The sequence below is a fragment of the Plectropomus leopardus genome, chromosome 1 (genome assembly GCF_026936395.1).
Source record: "Plectropomus leopardus strain MGB_pleo_1.0 chromosome 1, ASM2693639v1, whole genome shotgun sequence".
Taxonomy (NCBI): domain Eukaryota; kingdom Metazoa; phylum Chordata; class Actinopteri; order Perciformes; family Serranidae; genus Plectropomus; species Plectropomus leopardus.
The window spans coordinates 29,333,264-29,353,050 of record NC_142176.1 but is presented as its reverse complement, the minus strand read 5'-3'; the positions used below and the strand labels follow the sequence as shown (position 1 = coordinate 29,353,050).

The following is a 19,787-nucleotide window of genomic DNA, read 5'->3' as shown; positions in this document are numbered from 1 at the left end:
TCAATAAAGTGCACATAAGGGAGCTACAGTGTGCTGACTTTTTTTGATGTTTTTTTACTGTTACTCTTGCGGCCCAGCACCTGCATTACACATTTTTTGACGTGCAAGATTACTATGCTACTATCTTTTTCATGTCGAGCAGGAAAACCTCCCTTAGTGATTTGGTATTAACATAATTAAGAAAAGATAGAAGATCAAAAACTCAATATAGGGTACAAATAAATTAATTAGACATTAAATGAAACAGCTAGGTACATTTCTTAAAAATAAAAGACAACAAAATTGAAACCCAAATGTTTTAATGAACAAGACGATACCTTCTCTGTGACTGCACGGGCACATTCAATGAGCTCTCGTTTGGTGAAACCGTCAGAGGGCGTGATCTGCAGAGCCCCCGCCTTTTGCACAAGGAAGATGCAGCCATGTCCGAGCTCCTGCACTCGAGTCTTGATCTGGAAACCGATCTGGATAACGGCACACACAGCACGATAGAAATTCACTGAGCAATAATAATTTTTTTAAAAAAAGAGAAATCCAGTTTGTAAGAAATAATTAAGATAAAAATCAAAGACCGTAATATAAACAGTTACAGAAAAAAATGTGTCTCAGCGCAACCGTGACATATTCGCTGTGTGCTAATCGTTCACAAACCATTTTATTTAATAAGCATGCAGCTATAAGAGTTAAAATGACAAATCCGACACACTGACATTGCAGAGCTGTTTAACGAGAAAGAGAATTTGTGTTTGGGTGACACCCAGGCCATCCTCACCTCTTCTGGCTCAGCTGTGTGAGCAGCCAGTCGGCCCTGAACGGCCAGCTGGCTGTAGTCCGCCGTGACATGAGAGGCCAGGCCTCCCAGCTCTTCTGGACATGTCACTGATTTGGTCATCTGAGGTATAAACACACACAGACTGTCTGTCCAAACTGACACACCTTCACTTTCAATAAACTGAACACACAGCAGCTGCCTATACTATAAGAATGTGCTAAATGTGTTCTTTATCAAACAAAAAACACAGTACAAAATACACAAAATTAGCAGTTAAGAAATCTTCGACAAAGAGGTGGTAATGAACACAATTTCAGCCAACAGCCGTGACACCATCCACCTCTTTGTTCTACTTCACATAGGAAAGATTTATTTTGATTTCTTTGACTATTCTAAAAAATAAAACATTGCGTTTTAGAAGTTTTTCCATCTAATCAACAATAACATATTCACAAGTCATGGCCATATTTCCAAAATATCACACTGAAACAATTATTTTGAAAGCTTACCATTTCCTGAGCAGTGACAGCAATAGCCTTTGAGTGTTTCACCATACTGGTCTGATAATCCACAAATGAGCCGTCAGGTTCAGGCGGTGTACCTTCATCCAACTAAGAAAAGACACACACACACACACACACACACACACACACACACACACACACACACACACACACACACACACACACACACACACACACACACACACACACACACAGAGTTAAATTTTTATCTAACGAATTATTGGTTTGTCCTTTACAAAAGGTAAAAATATCTCAAAACATGAAGGCAATCCATCATTCAGCTCTGAAATTACAGCGTCATATTCAGTCTAATCTAACCCTCAATTAGAATAATTCTGCCAGGTGCACAGGCATCAGTTCATCTGCAAACCAACATTAATGTAATTTTACATTCAAATAAACACTCGGCATGAACAATAAACACTCATTATAAATTATCCATCAAATCCACTCTGTAATTACAGCTTTAAAATAGCATCAACTATAAAAACATTTGATCACCAGCTTGCAGTGCATACATTTTGTTTCCAGCATTTCTCAGCAGTCAGCGTCAGGGCAAAGCTGAGGAGACAAGAGATGACGCCATATGGGGAAGAGCATGCTGGCGCTGAAATCAGTCTACAATATCGCAAGTACATGATGTTCGCTTAATGCTTTGAACCCTTAGTAAAACATTGGCTTGATTTATTTCAAAAACATGGGAAGAGGCTCCAGGTTTCAAAGGGTTAACCCACTGAGTGAGATAACACCTGAGACTGTGCTGTCTTGAGTAAGTGACTAAAAGTTCAGCAGAAAACCCTCTAAATCACCTCTGCAGAGAATGACTGTTGTGTTGACGGATTATCTCCTTTTAATCACCTACTGACATGCACGCACTGACTGACACGTTGACAAAATACACACACAGATCCAAAATGAACCACTTTCATTAATTATTCATGGCGTGCCACAGAAAGGTGATGCAGAGATGCTGTTCCCTCTGGTGACCCACACCTGAGGCACTTTTTCAACCCTGTGATAAGTCTCACTGAGAGAGGTGATGAGGATTTTAATTAGTTGATGCTATTCTGTCTGTACTTGAGATAAAAAGTTTTTTTTCTTGCTTCACACCTTCTGTGTTTGCCAATAGTTTGACTGTTAATTGGAAAGATGGTCTAAAGGCCTAACACTGGCTGTGTTGACAGTCAATTTCCCTCCGCTTCCATGGCTCGTGTTTTTTATTCACATGCTAATCAGTGACTTTTTTATGGTGCCTAGAAAACACTGAGGTTATAATCAAGACGTTACACGCAGGAACAGGAAATCATGAGTTTAAAAAAAAGGAGAAAAAAGGAAATCTATAAAATCAGTTCCTCTGTACTCACTATCAACTTACACCACATTTGTCACACTTGTTTTCTCGACAGTATTTTTTGGCTCTTTCCATCATGTCCTGTGCCAAAGCAAGATATTTTCCGCTATGCAATTTTGCCAACTCAATAAGATTATGCTGAAATGATAATGTGGTGTGTAGTTGCAGGCAAACAAAACATTGTCCTCACTTCATTTCAGCAGTCTGCGTAGCAAGAAGTTGGAAAGGAAAACCAGAAAAGCATGTCAGAGATTTTCTGCTCAGCCAGATGCCACAAGGTGGGTTTATGGAGGAGATGACTGCCTGTAGCTAGCTTAAAAAAAGTATTTTTCTGCTGAGAAGATGGTATTTTAACAAAAAATGTAATGCAAAGACTACTTGAAATTCATTCATCATGACCAGAGAAGCCAGAGGAAAAGGGTTTCAGCATTAGCTTTTGATCAAGATTTGAAACCGACAACTGCCAGAATGCACCATGCCACAACTGACCGATAAACGCTCCTGCTATTGACACCGGTGGCACCAAAACATGTTTCTGAAAACATTTTTAGGCAAGAAATAGACAATGCAGTAATAGAGACGTTTTGATCAGAGTTTGGTCAGAGTTTGAGAGACAGAGGGGGGGCAGCTTTCTCTCTTGATCCGCTTCTATACTCTTTGTGTTCATGGTGGCGGTGGCCATTCAAAAATGAGTAAATACAATCTCTGTTTGAGTAACAGACCTAGATCAATTCTGCAGATTTTTGCTGGCAAACAAACAGAGAGATCTTGGCGCTGGTAAGACATGGTTCATTTATACAAGCTACCTGCATTGTTATAATACAGAACTCTTTGAAAATTTGCAAAGTATCCATTTAAATTTTTTTAAGAACCACGCAGTGTGAGTTGATTTACCCAGTCACAAACCTGGTATCCAGGATAAAGTGACAGCCATGTCCCAGTGCGTTATAAGCACCAGTGTTTGCCCTGAAGCTGAGCATCCAACATCCTGTGAGACACACCGGCCCAGCAGCTCTCACCTTGGCCATGGCCTCAGCGATGGACTCCACCATTCCTCCCACCATTCCCACTTCACTGGCAGCCTCATTCAGCGTTACCATGATGTCATCAACCGCCTCCTTCATGAGCTGGGCTGCCTCCGCTATGGCATCATGGGTATGGGATGCCTATGAAGTGTGAAACCATGACACAATTAAATATAATATATTAGTAGTATTATTGTTATGCACCATAACACCAAGGCAAATTCCTTCAGTGGAGGAAGAAGTATACAGATCCTTTTCTAGGTAAAAGTTCTAATACTACACTGTAAAAATACTCTGTTACACGTTAAAGTCTTGCAGTCTGAAAATGTCAATTCAGTATAGTATGCAAGTAGAATCAGGAAAATTCACTAAAAGTAAATGGAATTAATACAAAAAAATGCCCACTGTAAGTGTAGTACTTTTATAAATTATGTCATTAGATGATTATTACTTATGCATTAATTTAAAAGCAGGATTTTACTGTTGTATCAGCTCATGTTGAACTAACTACTTTCTATTTTCTTTATGGATTATTCAGCTAGACATTTTGTCCATTAATCGATTAATTGATTCCTTGTAAAAACAGTGAAAATAGTGAGAAATTCCATCACAATTACTGCAGTCAAAGTAACTCCTTCAAAATGTTTATTTTGTCCAACCAAGATACCAAACCTTAACATAAGTACTAAAAAATTACAGGTATTAATTATTTAAAAATGATGCAGCAAATCCTCACATTTGTGAAGCTGGAATCATATGTTTGTTTGATTTTGTTAGTTTGTTTTTTGCATGAAAAATCACTAAAATGCTCATCAAAATGTTGCTGTACTGTTATAAACTGTTGGGTAGTTAAACCTTTAACAAAACATTTTAATTCCTTATCTCTTTGTGAGCAAAAATCTTATTTTTTAATTTTACTGTGGCTCAAGATATACATTTCCCTCTGATATGTAGTAGAAAAAACTATAAAGTGAAATCTGTATATTAGTACACAGCTTGAGTAAATGTACTTAGTTACATTCCACCACTGAATCCCTTCTAAGCAAAAACCTACTTGGCAATAAACCTGAAATAAAACAGTTAAATAAATAAATAAATACACAACATAAAATAAGAATGCCCAAATAACTCTCCTTGGGGTGGAGCAGTAAGCAAAATAGCCCTACCTTTGGGTTTCCTCCACCCTCCTTAGCAGCGTAGAGCATCTGCAGGGCAGACTCAGCCAGGGTCTTAGTTTGGTCCAGGAAAGTCATCTGTTGCTGGTGGTCCATCAGCTTGGATGCCACGCCCACAGAGGCCTTGATCAGCGGTTCAAAGTAACGAGCCAACTGAGTTACCTGAGGCAAAGGGTGAGAGTTTTTAATGAGGTCTGTGAGAACACCACAGTTCCTCAATTACAGCAAATGCCGCATTTTCAATGGGCAAGAAAAATAACAGTAAGTTAATGAACACCATCACTGATTAATTTTGGAGAGAATAGAACTTTTAGAGATATCAACTGATTTAAGAAACAGCATTGCCTACTATATAAAAAATACATATACATATATACATATAATAATATATAATACTGGTAAGATATTGGTAGAGACCTTACTGTAACAATTATCACAATCCTAATTTGTCCAGACGACCCAATACTAACATGTCAAAATGTGTGATACTGCTGCCCAAAAAAAAGGATGAATGTGCTGCTCCACAGCAACAGTATTTAAGTAAAGTAATTAAGTCCCTGCCCTATATACCTTATGTCCTAGTTGGGAAGCTTCGCCCCTGGCAGCAGTGGAAACAGGGTCAATTAAATGGCCAATTTCCTGCACAGTGGACGTCAGCTGCTCTTGCAGCGCCTGAAGAGAGGAAATAAAAAGAAATTAGTCTTTATCTTGCTTTTTTCATGTGAGACAGAGGTACATTCAAATTAGTCATCTGCTAAAAAGCACCAGGAAGGGAACTAAACAGGAAAAGATTTGCCCCAAACTGCTCTAGCTTCAAATATGTGAGCTAGAACTCTTCATAATGCAACAAAACTGGTGCAAGTGCCAAATACTGCTCTGCGTCAAAGTATACCATTCTCAGGTATAGGGGCATACAGATACAGTGGGATCTATACTGTACTGCACGTCTGCTGCTAGAAGCACCAATAAAAGTACTTGTTTTCACTGCAGATAGTTTTTGTTTTTAATGAAAATCAAATCCCTAATATCTTTCTAATGAGACATGTGTGACCTAGAATGGACAGAAATCTAATTAAAACCACCAATAATAGATCCATAATTTAACAGAGAGACACAAAAAGCAACACAAGGACTAGAAAAAGAAAAATCAAAAACTGTAAAACTGAAAGAGGAAAAAAAATAAAACAAGTGACAAGATAAACAACCAGACAAGGACTTACAAATAGAGACAAATGGAAACAGAAAAGGATACTGGCAGTTGTCTGTGGAAAATGTCAAGATTTTTTTTCTGGTGGTTGCTTACCTCCAGTGAGATGTCGTCCCTGCTGGGTAAGTTCTGGCTGACTGCTGCCAGAGAGGCCTGCTCAATGTCCCGGATACATTTGTTGATGTTATCAATTGACGAGTCGCACTCCCGCTGGCCTGGGGCCTTGTCCCTGAGAATAAAACAGGAACAGGAAAAGCAATAAAATGGTTGGAAACAGAAATGAGAACATAAATAAAAAGATTATATATAGGGGAAAAAATGGAAAGAGAGGGCAACAAAGAAAGGAATAGAGATACAATGGAAGACAAAAGTGCAAATGTTAACATAACACTTATTAAAACACAGACAGGTTCCGGGATGTCTCTGTAACATCTTCTCTGCTGGCTCCCTCATCTCATTGCTGCTCAGGTCACACAACTGAAATGTGGCCTGTAGGGTCTCGTCACTACACAGGGAGATCAAGCTGGGCAGCCAAATTAGCTTTGAAGCCTCTGAGTCGTCTGGGGCACCGGCCACATGGGCTGAATAAGTTAAGTTAAACATCCATTTCCATGCATGGCAGCACACTGAAAGTGAAACTAAAATAAAACCTCATCTGTGTGTTTAATGACACTAACAGAGTTATGAGGACAGCTATTGTGGGATGGAGTGCGTTCCTATTTGTGTTATTTGGCACAGTGTGTCACTGAATGCTATTAAACCAGCTCTAGTACTTAATTTGCAGTCTAAAAGGGAAGACTGTGATAAGGACATCGACATCAGAATTCAAGATGCTATGCTGGCTGTGTGTGAATGCCAACGTGCAGATGTTCTGAGCCGAGCAGGGACCTTAAAATTCAGTGCGTTTGACACCGGGAATTAGTTCCTCATGGGCATCAGTTTTGTTCTGATCAAGGTCAGGTACAAAAGCTATGAAAGAGGAGATTAAAAATTTAAGCTGTGGAGGTAAAAGAACAAGCATTTGTCACGCCATGGCACAGTATTTGGGCATCCTGTCTCAAGGACACTGCATTAGTCTCAGAGACATTTATAGAGCAATATATGAACACTGAAATTAATCAAAACTTAATTATAATTTACACCTCCCATAATCCCCTTTGTGTCTCCAGAAATAACTTCACTTCACTTTCAAGGAAATAGAGTACAGTGGTTTAAAGATGGAGTCATGAAAATTATATTTTGGTAATTTCCCACAGTCACAAAAACAAGAGTACTCAACAAAATCACCATCTCTTCAGTCACTGCTCTTACGTAACTACCAGTGAAAGGTTAAATAAACAAAATATAACAGCATACTAGTTCATGAGATTTCAAAATGCAGGTAGGAGGATTTTGTCGCCTTTGACAGTCATGCGAGCTGTTTTCCCTTTCCCTTTCCAGTCTTAATGCTAGGATATATTGACCATACTAACAAAACAGTGGTATATATTTTCTCATAAATGCAATTTCCCGAAATGTTAACCTATTCCTTTAGATACTGTATTTTTGTCACAAATTTCTTTCTTTGGCGCTCATTTATCAGATGTAAATACATTTTCGCTCACTAACCGGATGGCTGTGATGAGACTCTTGATGGAGTCGGACACAGTGCGAGAGTGACCAGCCAGAACAGACCAGGTGGGTGGGTCTTTGGGGTTGATAACCAATGAGCGTGCAGTCTTCAACAGGTAGGTGGAGCTGTCAAGCATGGAGCGTGCTGATTGGAGGATGGGCTCCTGTGCCGCAGAGCCCTATATAAAAATAAAATGAACATCAGTAAGACTGTAGAAATTATTGCGTTTTTTTATTCTTTATTTTTTTTTGGTACAGTATTTGGGTTTTTTTTCCAGTGTATACAGCCAAAATTAATGTTAAAGTGGCCATACCTCGTTGCTGATTTGAGCTGGCATGCTGGCAAACTCTGGGTTGGACGCAAATGTTGTCAGGTTTTCCACAGCCTCAATAAGTGGAGCGGTGGCAACTCGACACTTGTTTCTGTTCTCATCTGAGAAATCACCATCTAAAGCCTAGAGAGTAAAAGAGATGGAATATGAAGGTTCATGACAAAAATCTGATTAAATATCTAACCCAAAAGTCAAGAGTTAAACAAATCCCTGACATTTAACAGAAATTATTTGTGGGAACAAATATGAGCTGATATGAATCATTCAGGTTTCAGAATTCATCAAAATCAAAACTACGTCCAAATCTATACTATGACGACCCAATTAGGGTACAGAGCCAACCTTTAGGCAAGACAGGGAAAGAAATCCTACCTTGATGGTTTTGACCAAGTTGGCAGTGCTGTTGGCGACCTCTTTGGCAGACTGGACAAAGTGCCTCTTGGCAACTGGGTTGGTTGTCTTGGAGGAAGCCAGACGGCAGGCGTTGCACAGTGCCGAGGTGTGCTTAGCGACTATGGTGGCTGCAGAGAGCACCTGCCACATTACACACAACAAGATGTAACACAGCCATGTTAAGTCCAGCGTTTGTGCCAAAGACATTTCCACGTATAAAGAAATTTACTCTTTTAGCATGCACCTCCTGTTAAAGAGTAACTTCTGTTTTTTTGTAACCTGACCCAATTTTCCCCTTGGTTTTGTCTCTGAGTGACTGATGCAGACAACAGTTCTTGAAATTGTAACAGTTTTGGGGCGAGAAGGCTGCAGCTGGGCAAACCAGGCTGCAATATAAACACTCACGGCATTTGTGCACTGTCAATTTACTTCCCTTGAAAGTGCTTGTTTTCATCACTGACAAGTTAAGATTATTATTTAAAGGGCCTGACAACATTATGGAAAGGATCCTAATAACGACAGACTTTTTTGTTAAAGAGTAACATCCTTTTTGTTTAAGCAAAATTGCCATCCATAAACACTATAATTAGGCAAAAAAGTGTTGGCCTTTAGCAAATAATGTTGTTGAAGAAAACAAAGGTGATAACAAGTTGAATATTGTACTTTCAGACCTTTCAGACTACACAAATTCGGGTGCTATAAAAACATTGCTTTGTCAGCTTTAATTGTTTGAAGACATTTTAATTCTGTTCTGTTGTTATGGATTATTTTCTTTTTGAACTATTCCATGTAACACAAGAAGTACAGCTGATTTAAATGTGCAACATGTCAAAAGATGTAGCAGCATGAGAGAAGGATTCAAGCTTATTTCCATATAAAACCAACATGATGGGAAATCTGATTTTTTGCTGGGCAATAAAACAGCCAATAATCATAGCTATATAAAATTCTTAAGGTTTTACCATTCATCCATACAACACTCCTGACCTGATAATGAATCATACTCTGGAACATCTCTGCAGAAAAGCTAAGAAACTCATCTGATGATACTGCCAACACCTAAACCTGTTATATTGTAGATGAGACTGACAGGTTTTTGGATGCTTGCTATGATGAAAACATTGTAAGAGCATGTACCTGTGAGGGACTGCTGTCTGGATCGACAAGATTCTGACAGGCCATCTGGATCGCCTGGTTGGCTTTGGCAAACTGGATGGGATCCACCAATCCCTGGTGCCCTGCCTGACTGTTAGGATCAGACACACCCACCAGGTAGGAGGCCTGAGGGGGAAAAATAATCAGCATTCACACAACCAACAAAAGGTATTATGATTTGATAGTTCATGTACTGTGAAAGTTGTTTCTCAACATTCTGTACCTGTCCCGCAGCTTCAGTGAGGCCACACAGAGCTTTAGAAGCTGATCCGACACAGTCTCCAAATGCCGGCACATCTCCAGTCTTGCAGTTCTGAGAAATACCTGCCATAGACTCTCCCAGGACCTGGACCGAACAGAGGAGCAGGTCAGCAGAACAGAGAAGAAAGCGAGGAATGCAACGGATGCTAAGCTCTCTGTGTGTGTGCAGAGAGCTCGGCTGTTTGATCAATAGGCTGTGTGATTTGCAGGCCTACCTTGGAGTTCTCCATAACGCTCTCTATGCAGTCGAAGTAGGAGAGGTCACTGACCGGCTCGTTGGGATTGTCCAGCATCCCTCTGACAGCCTGGGAGATGAGCAAGGAGTTTGAGTCTTAGATCGTATTCGACATTTTCTTTTTTTTTTTCCCCCACAAAATCCTCCCTGGCTATTGAGTGAATTAGAAATTTATTTGGGTATTACTCAGATAGACCATAGGTAAATAAACCTAGATTAAAACTCCCCTCAGTCCTCTGTTGATGTGATTGCTGATTGTTTAATCACAAGCTTGTAAAGTTGTATTTACCTCCAACTCTCTCAGGGCGTTGTCACATTCCTTCTGGCCAGGAGCCTGCTGCGTACACAGCGTGATCAGCTGGTTAATGCTGTCAGTCACTGCCCTGAAACAAACACATGAACAGAAAAATAAATAAATCACACCCTAGTCATTGAAGGTGAGAAGAGTTGGTGAATATGCAGACTTGGACATGTGTGAGCACTTTTACTGGAGGTGTGTGTGTGTGTGTGTGTGTGTGTGTGTGTGTGTGTTAATAACGAGGCCTGTGCATCCATCAAGAATCTGTATGCATGTGTTTGTGTGTGCAAGATTATGCAGTTTGTCAGCAAATGTTTGAAATTCTTATTAGAACTTTAACAAGTCTTTTTGAACATTTTGAGGCTGGCAGCTGCAATCAGAACCAAGCCTTTTATAAAGTTATAACTTTCATCTTCAGTCGATGACTGGACGCATTTTGCTGACAACATCAATATCATAACAATTCACACTTTCTTTGATAAATAATATTACCATAGCTCGATATGGTGAATAAGTTGTTCACTGCCTAGTGGTGTAAAACTACTGTTTAAACATAGAAATGGATTAAAATATTACAAATAATATAATATAAAACATTGTTTAAATATTCCATTTACAGTTGTAGCTTGTTTTTATATAATACATGGAGTAATCTACATATAATCTATGGACATTTTGGATAAAGGAATAACAAAAAAATAATGTGTATGTTTGTGTTTATGTGGCTATTTGTGTTACCTTGCAGCAGCAGCTAGCAGGTTCTTGGCATTTGCTGCTGCAGGGTCCACAGACAGACTCTTGGCTGCCAGCAGCAGCTTGCTTGAAGCCATCGAGATGTTCTTCAGGTTACCAATCACCTGCACCTGGTCGTCTTTTTTCTAAAAAGACAGAATTATAACGTCATAGCAATTTGTGAAGTGACATGCGTTTGAAAAGTTCTCCTGCTGTCTCAACTGAATGGAAAGGCTGATATGTCTGTTAGAGCACTTTTAAAAGACTTTGATGTTCTCGTAAAACCGATATAACGAGACTGACCTGGGTGTGACCGGCCATTTCTATACCAGCGTCCAGGAACTCATCAAAGTCTTCGCTGAACTTTCCAGAGGCCACTGCCAGCTGGCTGCTGGAGCCTCTGGAGGCATGTACCACCTCGCCTGCTGACTGGTTCAGGTCTGCTGCTGTCTGGTTAAGCTCGCTTTGGGCCTCCTGAAAGGACTTGGAGGCTGGAGGGATCTAAACCAAAGGTACAGAGAAGGAGTCCACGATGGAAGAGAGACACTTAACTATAGGTTAAAAAAAGCTAGATAGCAATTACATAAATAGCAGGTGTGACAGCAGCCACAACTGCAGTTCATTGTAAACTGTGTATAAGCACTCAAGTTATCTAAAATAAAACAGAAAAAAATGGTACAATTAAAAAAAACAACCATATCAAAGCTCTGTTAAAATTGTTGCAATAATGCTGAGTATAATAATGACTGTGTCTGAGCTCAGAAATTTGTGAGCTGCGTAAATTTTTTAAACAATATAAAATAAAATCAGGACACTGCCCCTATGTGTATACCAATGATAAAATGTTAGTATCCCCGCCTTGTCAGACTGTGACCTTGCTTAACAATGCGCTTGAAAATAATAAAATAATACCTGAATTTTTTTCTTTCTAGCAGTCAACTTTATTTTCAGCTTTTATGTCTCATTAATTTTGATACATCCCTTAAGGATCGTTTTGCTGGGGGGCATTTACAGACATACATGGTGCTATTTTCGCTGGCAGAGGTTTGCCGAGTCACGGACCAAACTCACAGTCTCAATCAGCAGCTTCTTGCTGGCCTCCCCGATGCTCTTGAGAGCCATGTCCACGTCCTTCTGGCCGGGCAGACAGTTGACGCAGTTATTCAGGGAGTGAGACACAGCCTTAGCCACCTGGAACACACAGCAGGTTCAAAGAAGACTGAGTTAGAGAGGTATCATCTATATGCAGCATCTACCGTATATGCAGCAAACCAGGCTGAGCTAGAAATCTGAAATTTGCAACTTTTTTCTTTAATTTTTATCAGCCTGTATGTTTGTGTGACATCGTAAAGGCTGAAACAGAAGCACAAAACAACATGACAGGGACTTCAGTGAAGGCTTAGAGCCCATATGTTAAAAAAGCAGCACAGGCTTCAGTTAGTCTTATATCCCATTGCACTTTCAAATGACAAAGTAGTATTATATTAGTTTTTGTTTTTTTTTCTAAAAAGCCTTATTTGTGTTTTCTCTGCATTACAATTTAGTATTCCTAAGCCAGCTAAGATATTGTCCATGAGAAAATATTTGCCAAAATATATTTAGCAAAGAAAAAAGTCAGGCAAAAGAGCTGATGTTTCTTTACAGTTTACATTGCTGCATGTTTAATATCTCATAAATAAACCAATTCAGTTTAGCCACCTTTAAAAGTCACTTTTTAAAAAAAAAAAAAAAAAAGTTTGACAATTCAAAGGGCTCTATAAAATGTTTAGCATCATTAAACTTTCTGTTTTAGTGGAAATTCAGGCTTCCAAGTTAAAACAGTGTATTTGATGTGTAATGAATTGAAGATGAAACCACAATAATTAAACATTCATCAAACTATATGTGGTGAGCAAAACATTATTTCCTTTACTGAACTTTTTGAGGGTGGAGATAAGGTTAAAGAATATGAAAAATGACAGTTCAGTTGCAAATGAATCAGTGCAAACAAAAGTCTCGCAGACTCAAGTTGCAAGACTTTTGTTTTGACAGCTGGCAGGAATGTCTTTGTAGTGGCCGGTGCTTTAGTCTGACAGAAAGATGAAGGCTGGACTGATTCTCCAGCCTGCAGCATAAAGACTTACTCGATGCGTTAAAAAGGACAGACATGCAGAATAGACTCCATAGTCCCAAGCGATCCTGAATCATCTCACCTGTGCCAGCCTCTGCTGACTCTCGGCGTCTCCGGGGGAAATCAGTGCCTGCTTGGCCTCATGAATGAGAAGTGCAGAGCCCTCCATAACGTCACGAGCTGAGTCCAACATGGCGGCAGCAGCTTTGGGGTCTGTGGTGGAGGCAGCAACGCCGCGGGCTGCCTGAGCCAGTGTTTTCAGGGCCTGAGCTGTCTCCCTGGCTGCTATTCCTACACACAGGATCACAGGTAACAAAAAGTACAGATGTAACTGATGACAACTACCATCAGGAAAGTAGCTCAGCAGAGACAGAACTCAGAGATCATTTATACATATATGACACTTTTTTACAAGATGATGTCACTAGCATGTACTCATTTCAAAATCTCAAAGACTAACATCCATACTTCTAAACAGAGTATTTACTCATTAATGACAAATATGTGTCAATAAGAAACAGAGAAAATGTAATTTAGTCCAAAAGGAAACAACAACAAATGTCTCATAAGAAATTGGACATCCTAACTACAACTCACCAGCTGAATGGGATAAAACTATTGGAATGAAGCCATATTATATGTAGCAGTGAACATCTATAAAAAACATTGAAGTAATACTTCAGCCACGAAATAATCATTTGTATACACATTTCTCACCCTGTGTTACATTGAATTCTTGAGGAAAACTTTATTTTTCTGGCATGCCTCTGTGGTGAACGAGGAATCCAAACATGGTGATCATTCTTGATGAATTGCAGTTAAAAGGGGCCGAGTTAAAAAATAGTAGAACTATATCAAAACGTTAGTTTACAAATGTCACACAACTTGTGCAGTCTCTTTTATCCAGTCTTTTGCTGAGGACACATGCATTTTTACTAAAACATTACTATCTTTACCAAAACATTACTATTTGAATAACTTCAGCACACAAGTAGAGCGTCTGCTTACTTCATCAAGAATTTGATCAGTTTTTAGATTCTTTATTCACCTTAGAGGCATGCGAGAAAAGACGTTTTCTTTATTAATTCAACGTAATAGATCGAGTAATTGCATACAAATTTACATTTACATTACAATTTACATTTTGTGGGTGAAGAATTCCTCCTTTAATTGATGAGTTGTATTTCACTCATCACTTTAAAAAGATGATGAAAAGTCTTTGAAAAGCAGTTTTACCACTGAAAATAACAAAAGCATTCAAGGTTAATGTGTTAAAAATGGCCTTACTCTATTGTACCACACAAAGCAGCATGTGAGTTTTGACACTGAATACTGGATAATTGGATTGTTTCATCACAAGTCAAGCAGTTCAAATATTTCAGTCTGATATAAAAAAAGAGAAAGAAGCTTTGAGCAGTGTATACTGCAAAGCAAAAGATGCTGATAACAAAAAGTATTTGAAGCAGCGACCACACTTTTAACCCACAGATCAAGGATTTTTTAAAATTAAAACTGGCAGCTATGCTCATGTTGGCTGTTGAGGTTGTGATGTTTACAGCAAAAGAAACGCTAAATACTAAATACTCAGGAGATGCGTATGTTGTGTGTATGTATTCGAAAACTAAAGGTTGGTGGATAGATATGATTACATGACCTCTGCTCCTTAGTAAAAGTTTTCAAGAAGTCAAAGTGTGTCAGCAAAACCAACCTGTGTAGTGTTCATTCCCTTGTGCTGCACAGGTGAGCAGCTGAGCCATGGAGGATCCCACTGACTTAGAGGTGCTGCCCAGATCCTGAGCACACTTCTCCATCTAAGGCAGAGGAAAAATGGAAAATAAAGCAGCAGCTTTACATACAACTTACAAAATATTGGGCTGCAAACCTGACAGACCGCGCTTCAGACATGAGTTGCTGGTAGTCAATATCGTTTGTAAAACTGAGCTTACAAGTCTAAAAAAGCTTACTGATTCTCCGGGTAGTGGTTTCAGTTGGGCATTAACAGCAGCCAGCATGGCATCTTGCAGCTCACTTCTCAGGGTCTGGATGGCTGTGAGCGCAGAGTCGATCTCCATGGGGCCGCAGGCTTCATGAGCCTAGAAAATAAAGGAGGTCTGCTGTCACTCACAATCCACATGGTTCCAAGAGTTTTACTACATTATAAGTAGTGATACTTTCACAAAAATGAATTTTGTTGTCAGTTTCAGGTAGTTACAAATGGCTAGTTATACACAAAACATACACTTGCTCCAAATCCTGCACCTGGAGCGAATTAAACAGATCAACTGATGTGATAAGTATGTAATTTAAAAGCTTCTACTACAGCAGCTCACTTCTGATGTGGAATAAAAAAAAAACAAATTTAAACTCATTGATGTTATTTTGTTCATGCGGTGGTTTAAACCATAGAGCAGCCACAGTGTCTCTCTTGGATGATTTAAGTCTATTAGGTTTGTTTTTGCATGTATTTGCATATGAAATATGAATTTATGCGAGTGCCTCTGTGTGTCTGCGCTCTACCTTCTGTGCAGACGTCCTCAGCTCAGCCAGGCAGGTGGCCAGGTTCTTGGCACACTGACCCAGTTGCATGGCTGCAGCCTGATCCGTCACCGTGGGAACAGATGACTTGGCCGAGGTCACCATCTTACTACCAGGCTGCAGAGAGGAAAAGAAAAGGGTAAAGAAAATACTTTTATCCTTAAAAAAAAATCAATAAAACTTGTATTTTCCCTTAGAGCATTAAGGAACTGCCTAGAAAAGTAAATGTTGCTTTGAGCAAAAACAAGGAACAAAGGTTAAATTATGTGTTGGTATTTTTGTAGAGCCCACGGTACTCCATCATCTGTAAAAAAGCAACTGAGGCATTAAAGACGTAATCCCACCACACCACTGCTTCTTTAACTGCCTGCTTACACCAAAAAGAGGTTACAGGCCTATTTTCAATGGATCCCCATATGGCAGAAAAGCTATTTATACTTTGTTCAGCCTGGTTCCCAATATAGGACTGAAGTTTCAGAATCTGAGTACATAATGTTTTAACATTCTCCCTTCCAGCAAAGGTGAGAAATAGTAAGGTTGTACGTGTGTTTGTGTGTTTGTGTGTGCTGCACCTGTAAGAAGTTCTGGCTGGCAATAATGAGAGCCAGTTGTGCACTGAGGTCCTCTGTTTTGGCCTGACTGCCGCGCACCCCCTGGACAAGTTGTGGGATGTGGTCTGCCACTGCCTATACACACACAGCACACATACACATACACATACATATACACAGGCTTAAATAAAGTCAAAATGGAGACTTCTCTCTATTATACTATTCTATAAATCATCAAGCAAGCAATTTAATGCACACAATACATCAAACAGTTGATGTTATTAGTTATGAATGAAAAATATTGTGAAGTAGACATTTTTAATACTCCATTTAACAGGAGGGGGAATGGAACAAACCCAACAGTAAGTGGCACCCTGCTGTCAGCACATATCCTCACCTTGCAGCTCTGCACCAGCTGCTGGTGAGCAGCGGTGTTCTTGTTGGAGGCGGCGGCGTTTTGAGCAGCAGCGATGGTCTGTGTGGCTGCAGCAGCAGCTTGTTTGGCAGCATTCTGAGGAATAAAAAGACCCATAAAAACATCCACATGTAAATTACGGTCAACAGCAGCTCTGTCTGTCTCTATGTAGGTCTGTCCTCAAGTGTCCATTAAAAGCAAAGACCTCTAAGATCAAATTTGTGCTTTTGAATCTAAATGTTCAAAGATTCCTCTGTCGAGTGGTGTGGTATAAAGGCACTTCAAATAATGGTCCTACATGGGTTTCCTTACATTTCCAAAATTTCTCTTCACAAAATGATAAGCTGAAACCTTAAGAATAGCATATTGTAATGCATTTGAGTGTAAATATCCTATAATTGGTCCTATTGGTCCTTAAATTTTCAAGTTCAATTTAAGGTCTTACATCTTGTTTATACAAAATAAATAAACTGTTGTAGATAATAAATATCCCAATATTACAACTAATATTTTATCACAACTACCTAATAATCATGAACTAAATGCACATATAACTGCTCATCAAGACACATTATGAAAGTGCAAAGGACTACGCAACTTGTAATGCATGTAACAAAAGCTGCGAAATTCATTAACTCTGTTTATGAGTTAAATATTAAATTGAGCTGTAAGTTAACTAAGCTTGAGGCAAATGAGCTTCTGATCCCATTTGATGACAAATGACTCCTTTTCCCATTTCAGGGCCATTTAAACAGAGTAACAACAAACTGAATCTGCCTAAAGCGCTGACATTTAAAAGTGAACGACATGCTGCTGAAATTAACACTGAATATTCACTTATTTAATTAACAGAATCAAAAATTGCTGTTTTAATGTCAAATTTTATTGTTGACATTTTCAGAATCCTCATCCTAAAGTAGCAGTTTCTCAGCCAGTGTGTTAAAGGTTAGGCTTGAACTGCATCTCTTTTTTCATACTTTCCTAATATTTCACAATACCATAAAATTTTCCAACTGGCGACGGCTGACATATTCCCGCGGGTGTGTGTAGATGTGAAAACATGCTCGCTGTACACTGTGTGGCCCAGCTCGCCTTCTCTGCTGTTGCTGGCAGGCATTTGCTAGTCTTGTAATGTTATCCCCAGCACTTGCAGTCGCCATTTTTCTCAGCTCAGCTGCCTGTTTCATGGGCAGTGACTGACATCTGGTGGTGAGTGCTGTGCACTAAATTGCCTCAATGCAGCATCTCCGTATCAGTTTAACAGAAAGAGGAGTGTCTATATTTTTGACAGTACTGAAAATCATACCTTTGGGATATCTAAATACCACTTTATACTGTAATACCCTGACATCACTCAAGCCTTATGAAGGTGAAACACTGACCTCCAGTCTGTTAATGAGTTTCTTCTTAATGGCATTCTGAGCAGCAGCGTTGGTGGCCACACGCAGGCCCTCTGCAGCCTCCCTCAGTCTCTGCTGCTGGTCCTCATTTTCTGGGTATGCCGCCGCGCCCTGAGAACACACATACACACGCACACACAAACACACACAGAGTGAGCAGGATGGTAAATAGCTGGTAAAATGGTGGGAAGACAAAAAAAATCAAGACTGAATGATCTGTCCAAAATTCCCCTGACTTCCTACAATCTGTAAAAATATAATTTTCTTTTGCACTGCTGTTTTTTAAAGCATTATCATTCCTGAATGACATGTCAGCACTCATCGCATCACACACACCTACTTAGACACACCCACGCAACTGCCATCAGCGCATAGAAGTCATCTTGGAATATCCACTCAGTGTAGTCAGACCTTTGAAAATGCCGCAGATTTAAATGACTGCACTTAAACTCCGCTGTAGCTCATCTTCATCACTTCTTTGTTGATGGCTAAATATCAAGAGATGCTGTTTATTCATGTAAGAGAGCTGCTCTTTTTATCTTCCCATTTATATGAATCCAGCAGAGAAAGTTAACTGGGTTCTGGGCAGACCAATGTCACTCAACACCGCCGTGTCCCCTGCTGTTGCAGAGAAAGTTAAGCCTGCTGCCATTAGGTTAATTAATTGGGAACTCTGTAGCTTCACCTGCAGCTACACAGAGAGGTGAGAGTGTGAGTGTGTGTGTGTGTGTGTGTGTGTGTGTGTGTGTGTGTGTGTGTGTGTGTGTGTGTACACTGAAAACCTGTGTCATTAAGGTGATGTTATCCCCCCCTGATGCTGCTGACAGAAGTTACCATAGACACAGATATCACTATGAACAAGAGACACATATGTACAAACAGAAAAAAAGGTTTTTGATGTTAATTTCTAGTAATTTCACGGGTTGAAAATATTTTTTCAACATTTGACTTTATTAATGCCAGTAAAATGATGTTAGTGACCAGCTTCAAATCAGTGTTTGCAGCTGACATCTGCCTGTTGGCAACTGCTGACACAGTTTAAATTTAACAGCCAATTTGCATAATTATTAAAAAGTGCTGATTTCCAGAGGAAGTAGCAAGATATCACATGCATGAATTCATTATGGGGAACGAGCCCTCTAAAAGCAGGATCTGTTTTACAGTGATACAATACCATGCACAATATGTGTCTCGCTCAAACAAATCATTACCTGACAAGGGATTAAAACAAACAAAAAAACTGAGCATAATCACAGTGAGCTGCAAAACATATGGTCCAAAACCTAAACTGTACAAGCTATATCAATCAGTTACCAAGGCAACACCGGGCTGAGGTCTCATCCTCCATTGACACAGATAAATGTACAGCTGCGACAGTGATAAGTCTGGCATCAAACTCAACCATCAAACCAGCCGGAGGGCGTCATTTAATTTTCACGGTGAAAGTGGAGAGTTATTAATATCAGTGTGTGATTCTGCAGACAGATAATGAGAGTGATGGAGAGAGATAGCAGATAAATGGTTTGGATAGTGGAAGATGGGATGAGTGGCAAATCTAAGCTTGCCCTACAGCAGTCAGGGAAGAAAGAGTTTGATGTCCTCTTACTGTTAATCATGTTATGCCGGAAAGTTGAGGTGTGAGGACAACTGGACGGTTAATTTAAAACACCGTGTGGATTAAAATTTTTCAGCCCAATAATTGTGT

At 39.6% G+C, this 19,787-nt stretch overlaps 1 protein-coding gene across 4 annotated transcripts in view; it reads right to left on the bottom strand.

The window, feature by feature from the left end:
* Positions 1-19,787, bottom strand: part of LOC121960475 (talin-2) — a 108,804-nt gene that overhangs the window by 15,425 nt on the left and 73,592 nt on the right. For all 4 annotated transcript variants that reach the window (XM_088079467.1, XM_042510314.2, XM_088079483.1 and 1 more), the window contains 24 exons: positions 18,065-18,193; positions 16,665-16,778; positions 16,289-16,402; positions 15,699-15,833; positions 15,146-15,274; positions 14,890-14,992; positions 13,264-13,472; positions 12,143-12,262; positions 11,375-11,572; positions 11,078-11,217; positions 10,331-10,424; positions 10,022-10,111; positions 9,769-9,891; positions 9,528-9,671; positions 8,370-8,531; positions 7,980-8,120; positions 7,663-7,844; positions 6,151-6,283; positions 5,418-5,519; positions 4,839-5,009; positions 3,667-3,813; positions 1,282-1,383; positions 773-892; positions 318-464 (listed from right to left, as the gene is read on the bottom strand). In XM_088079467.1, coding sequence (XP_087935593.1) covers positions 318-464; positions 773-892; positions 1,282-1,383; positions 3,667-3,813; positions 4,839-5,009; positions 5,418-5,519; positions 6,151-6,283; positions 7,663-7,844; positions 7,980-8,120; positions 8,370-8,531; positions 9,528-9,671; positions 9,769-9,891; positions 10,022-10,111; positions 10,331-10,424; positions 11,078-11,217; positions 11,375-11,572; positions 12,143-12,262; positions 13,264-13,472; positions 14,890-14,992; positions 15,146-15,274; positions 15,699-15,833; positions 16,289-16,402; positions 16,665-16,778; positions 18,065-18,193 — 3,249 coding nt within the window. The remainder of the gene's footprint in view (positions 1-317; positions 465-772; positions 893-1,281; positions 1,384-3,666; positions 3,814-4,838; positions 5,010-5,417; positions 5,520-6,150; positions 6,284-7,662; positions 7,845-7,979; positions 8,121-8,369; positions 8,532-9,527; positions 9,672-9,768; positions 9,892-10,021; positions 10,112-10,330; positions 10,425-11,077; positions 11,218-11,374; positions 11,573-12,142; positions 12,263-13,263; positions 13,473-14,889; positions 14,993-15,145; positions 15,275-15,698; positions 15,834-16,288; positions 16,403-16,664; positions 16,779-18,064; positions 18,194-19,787) is intronic.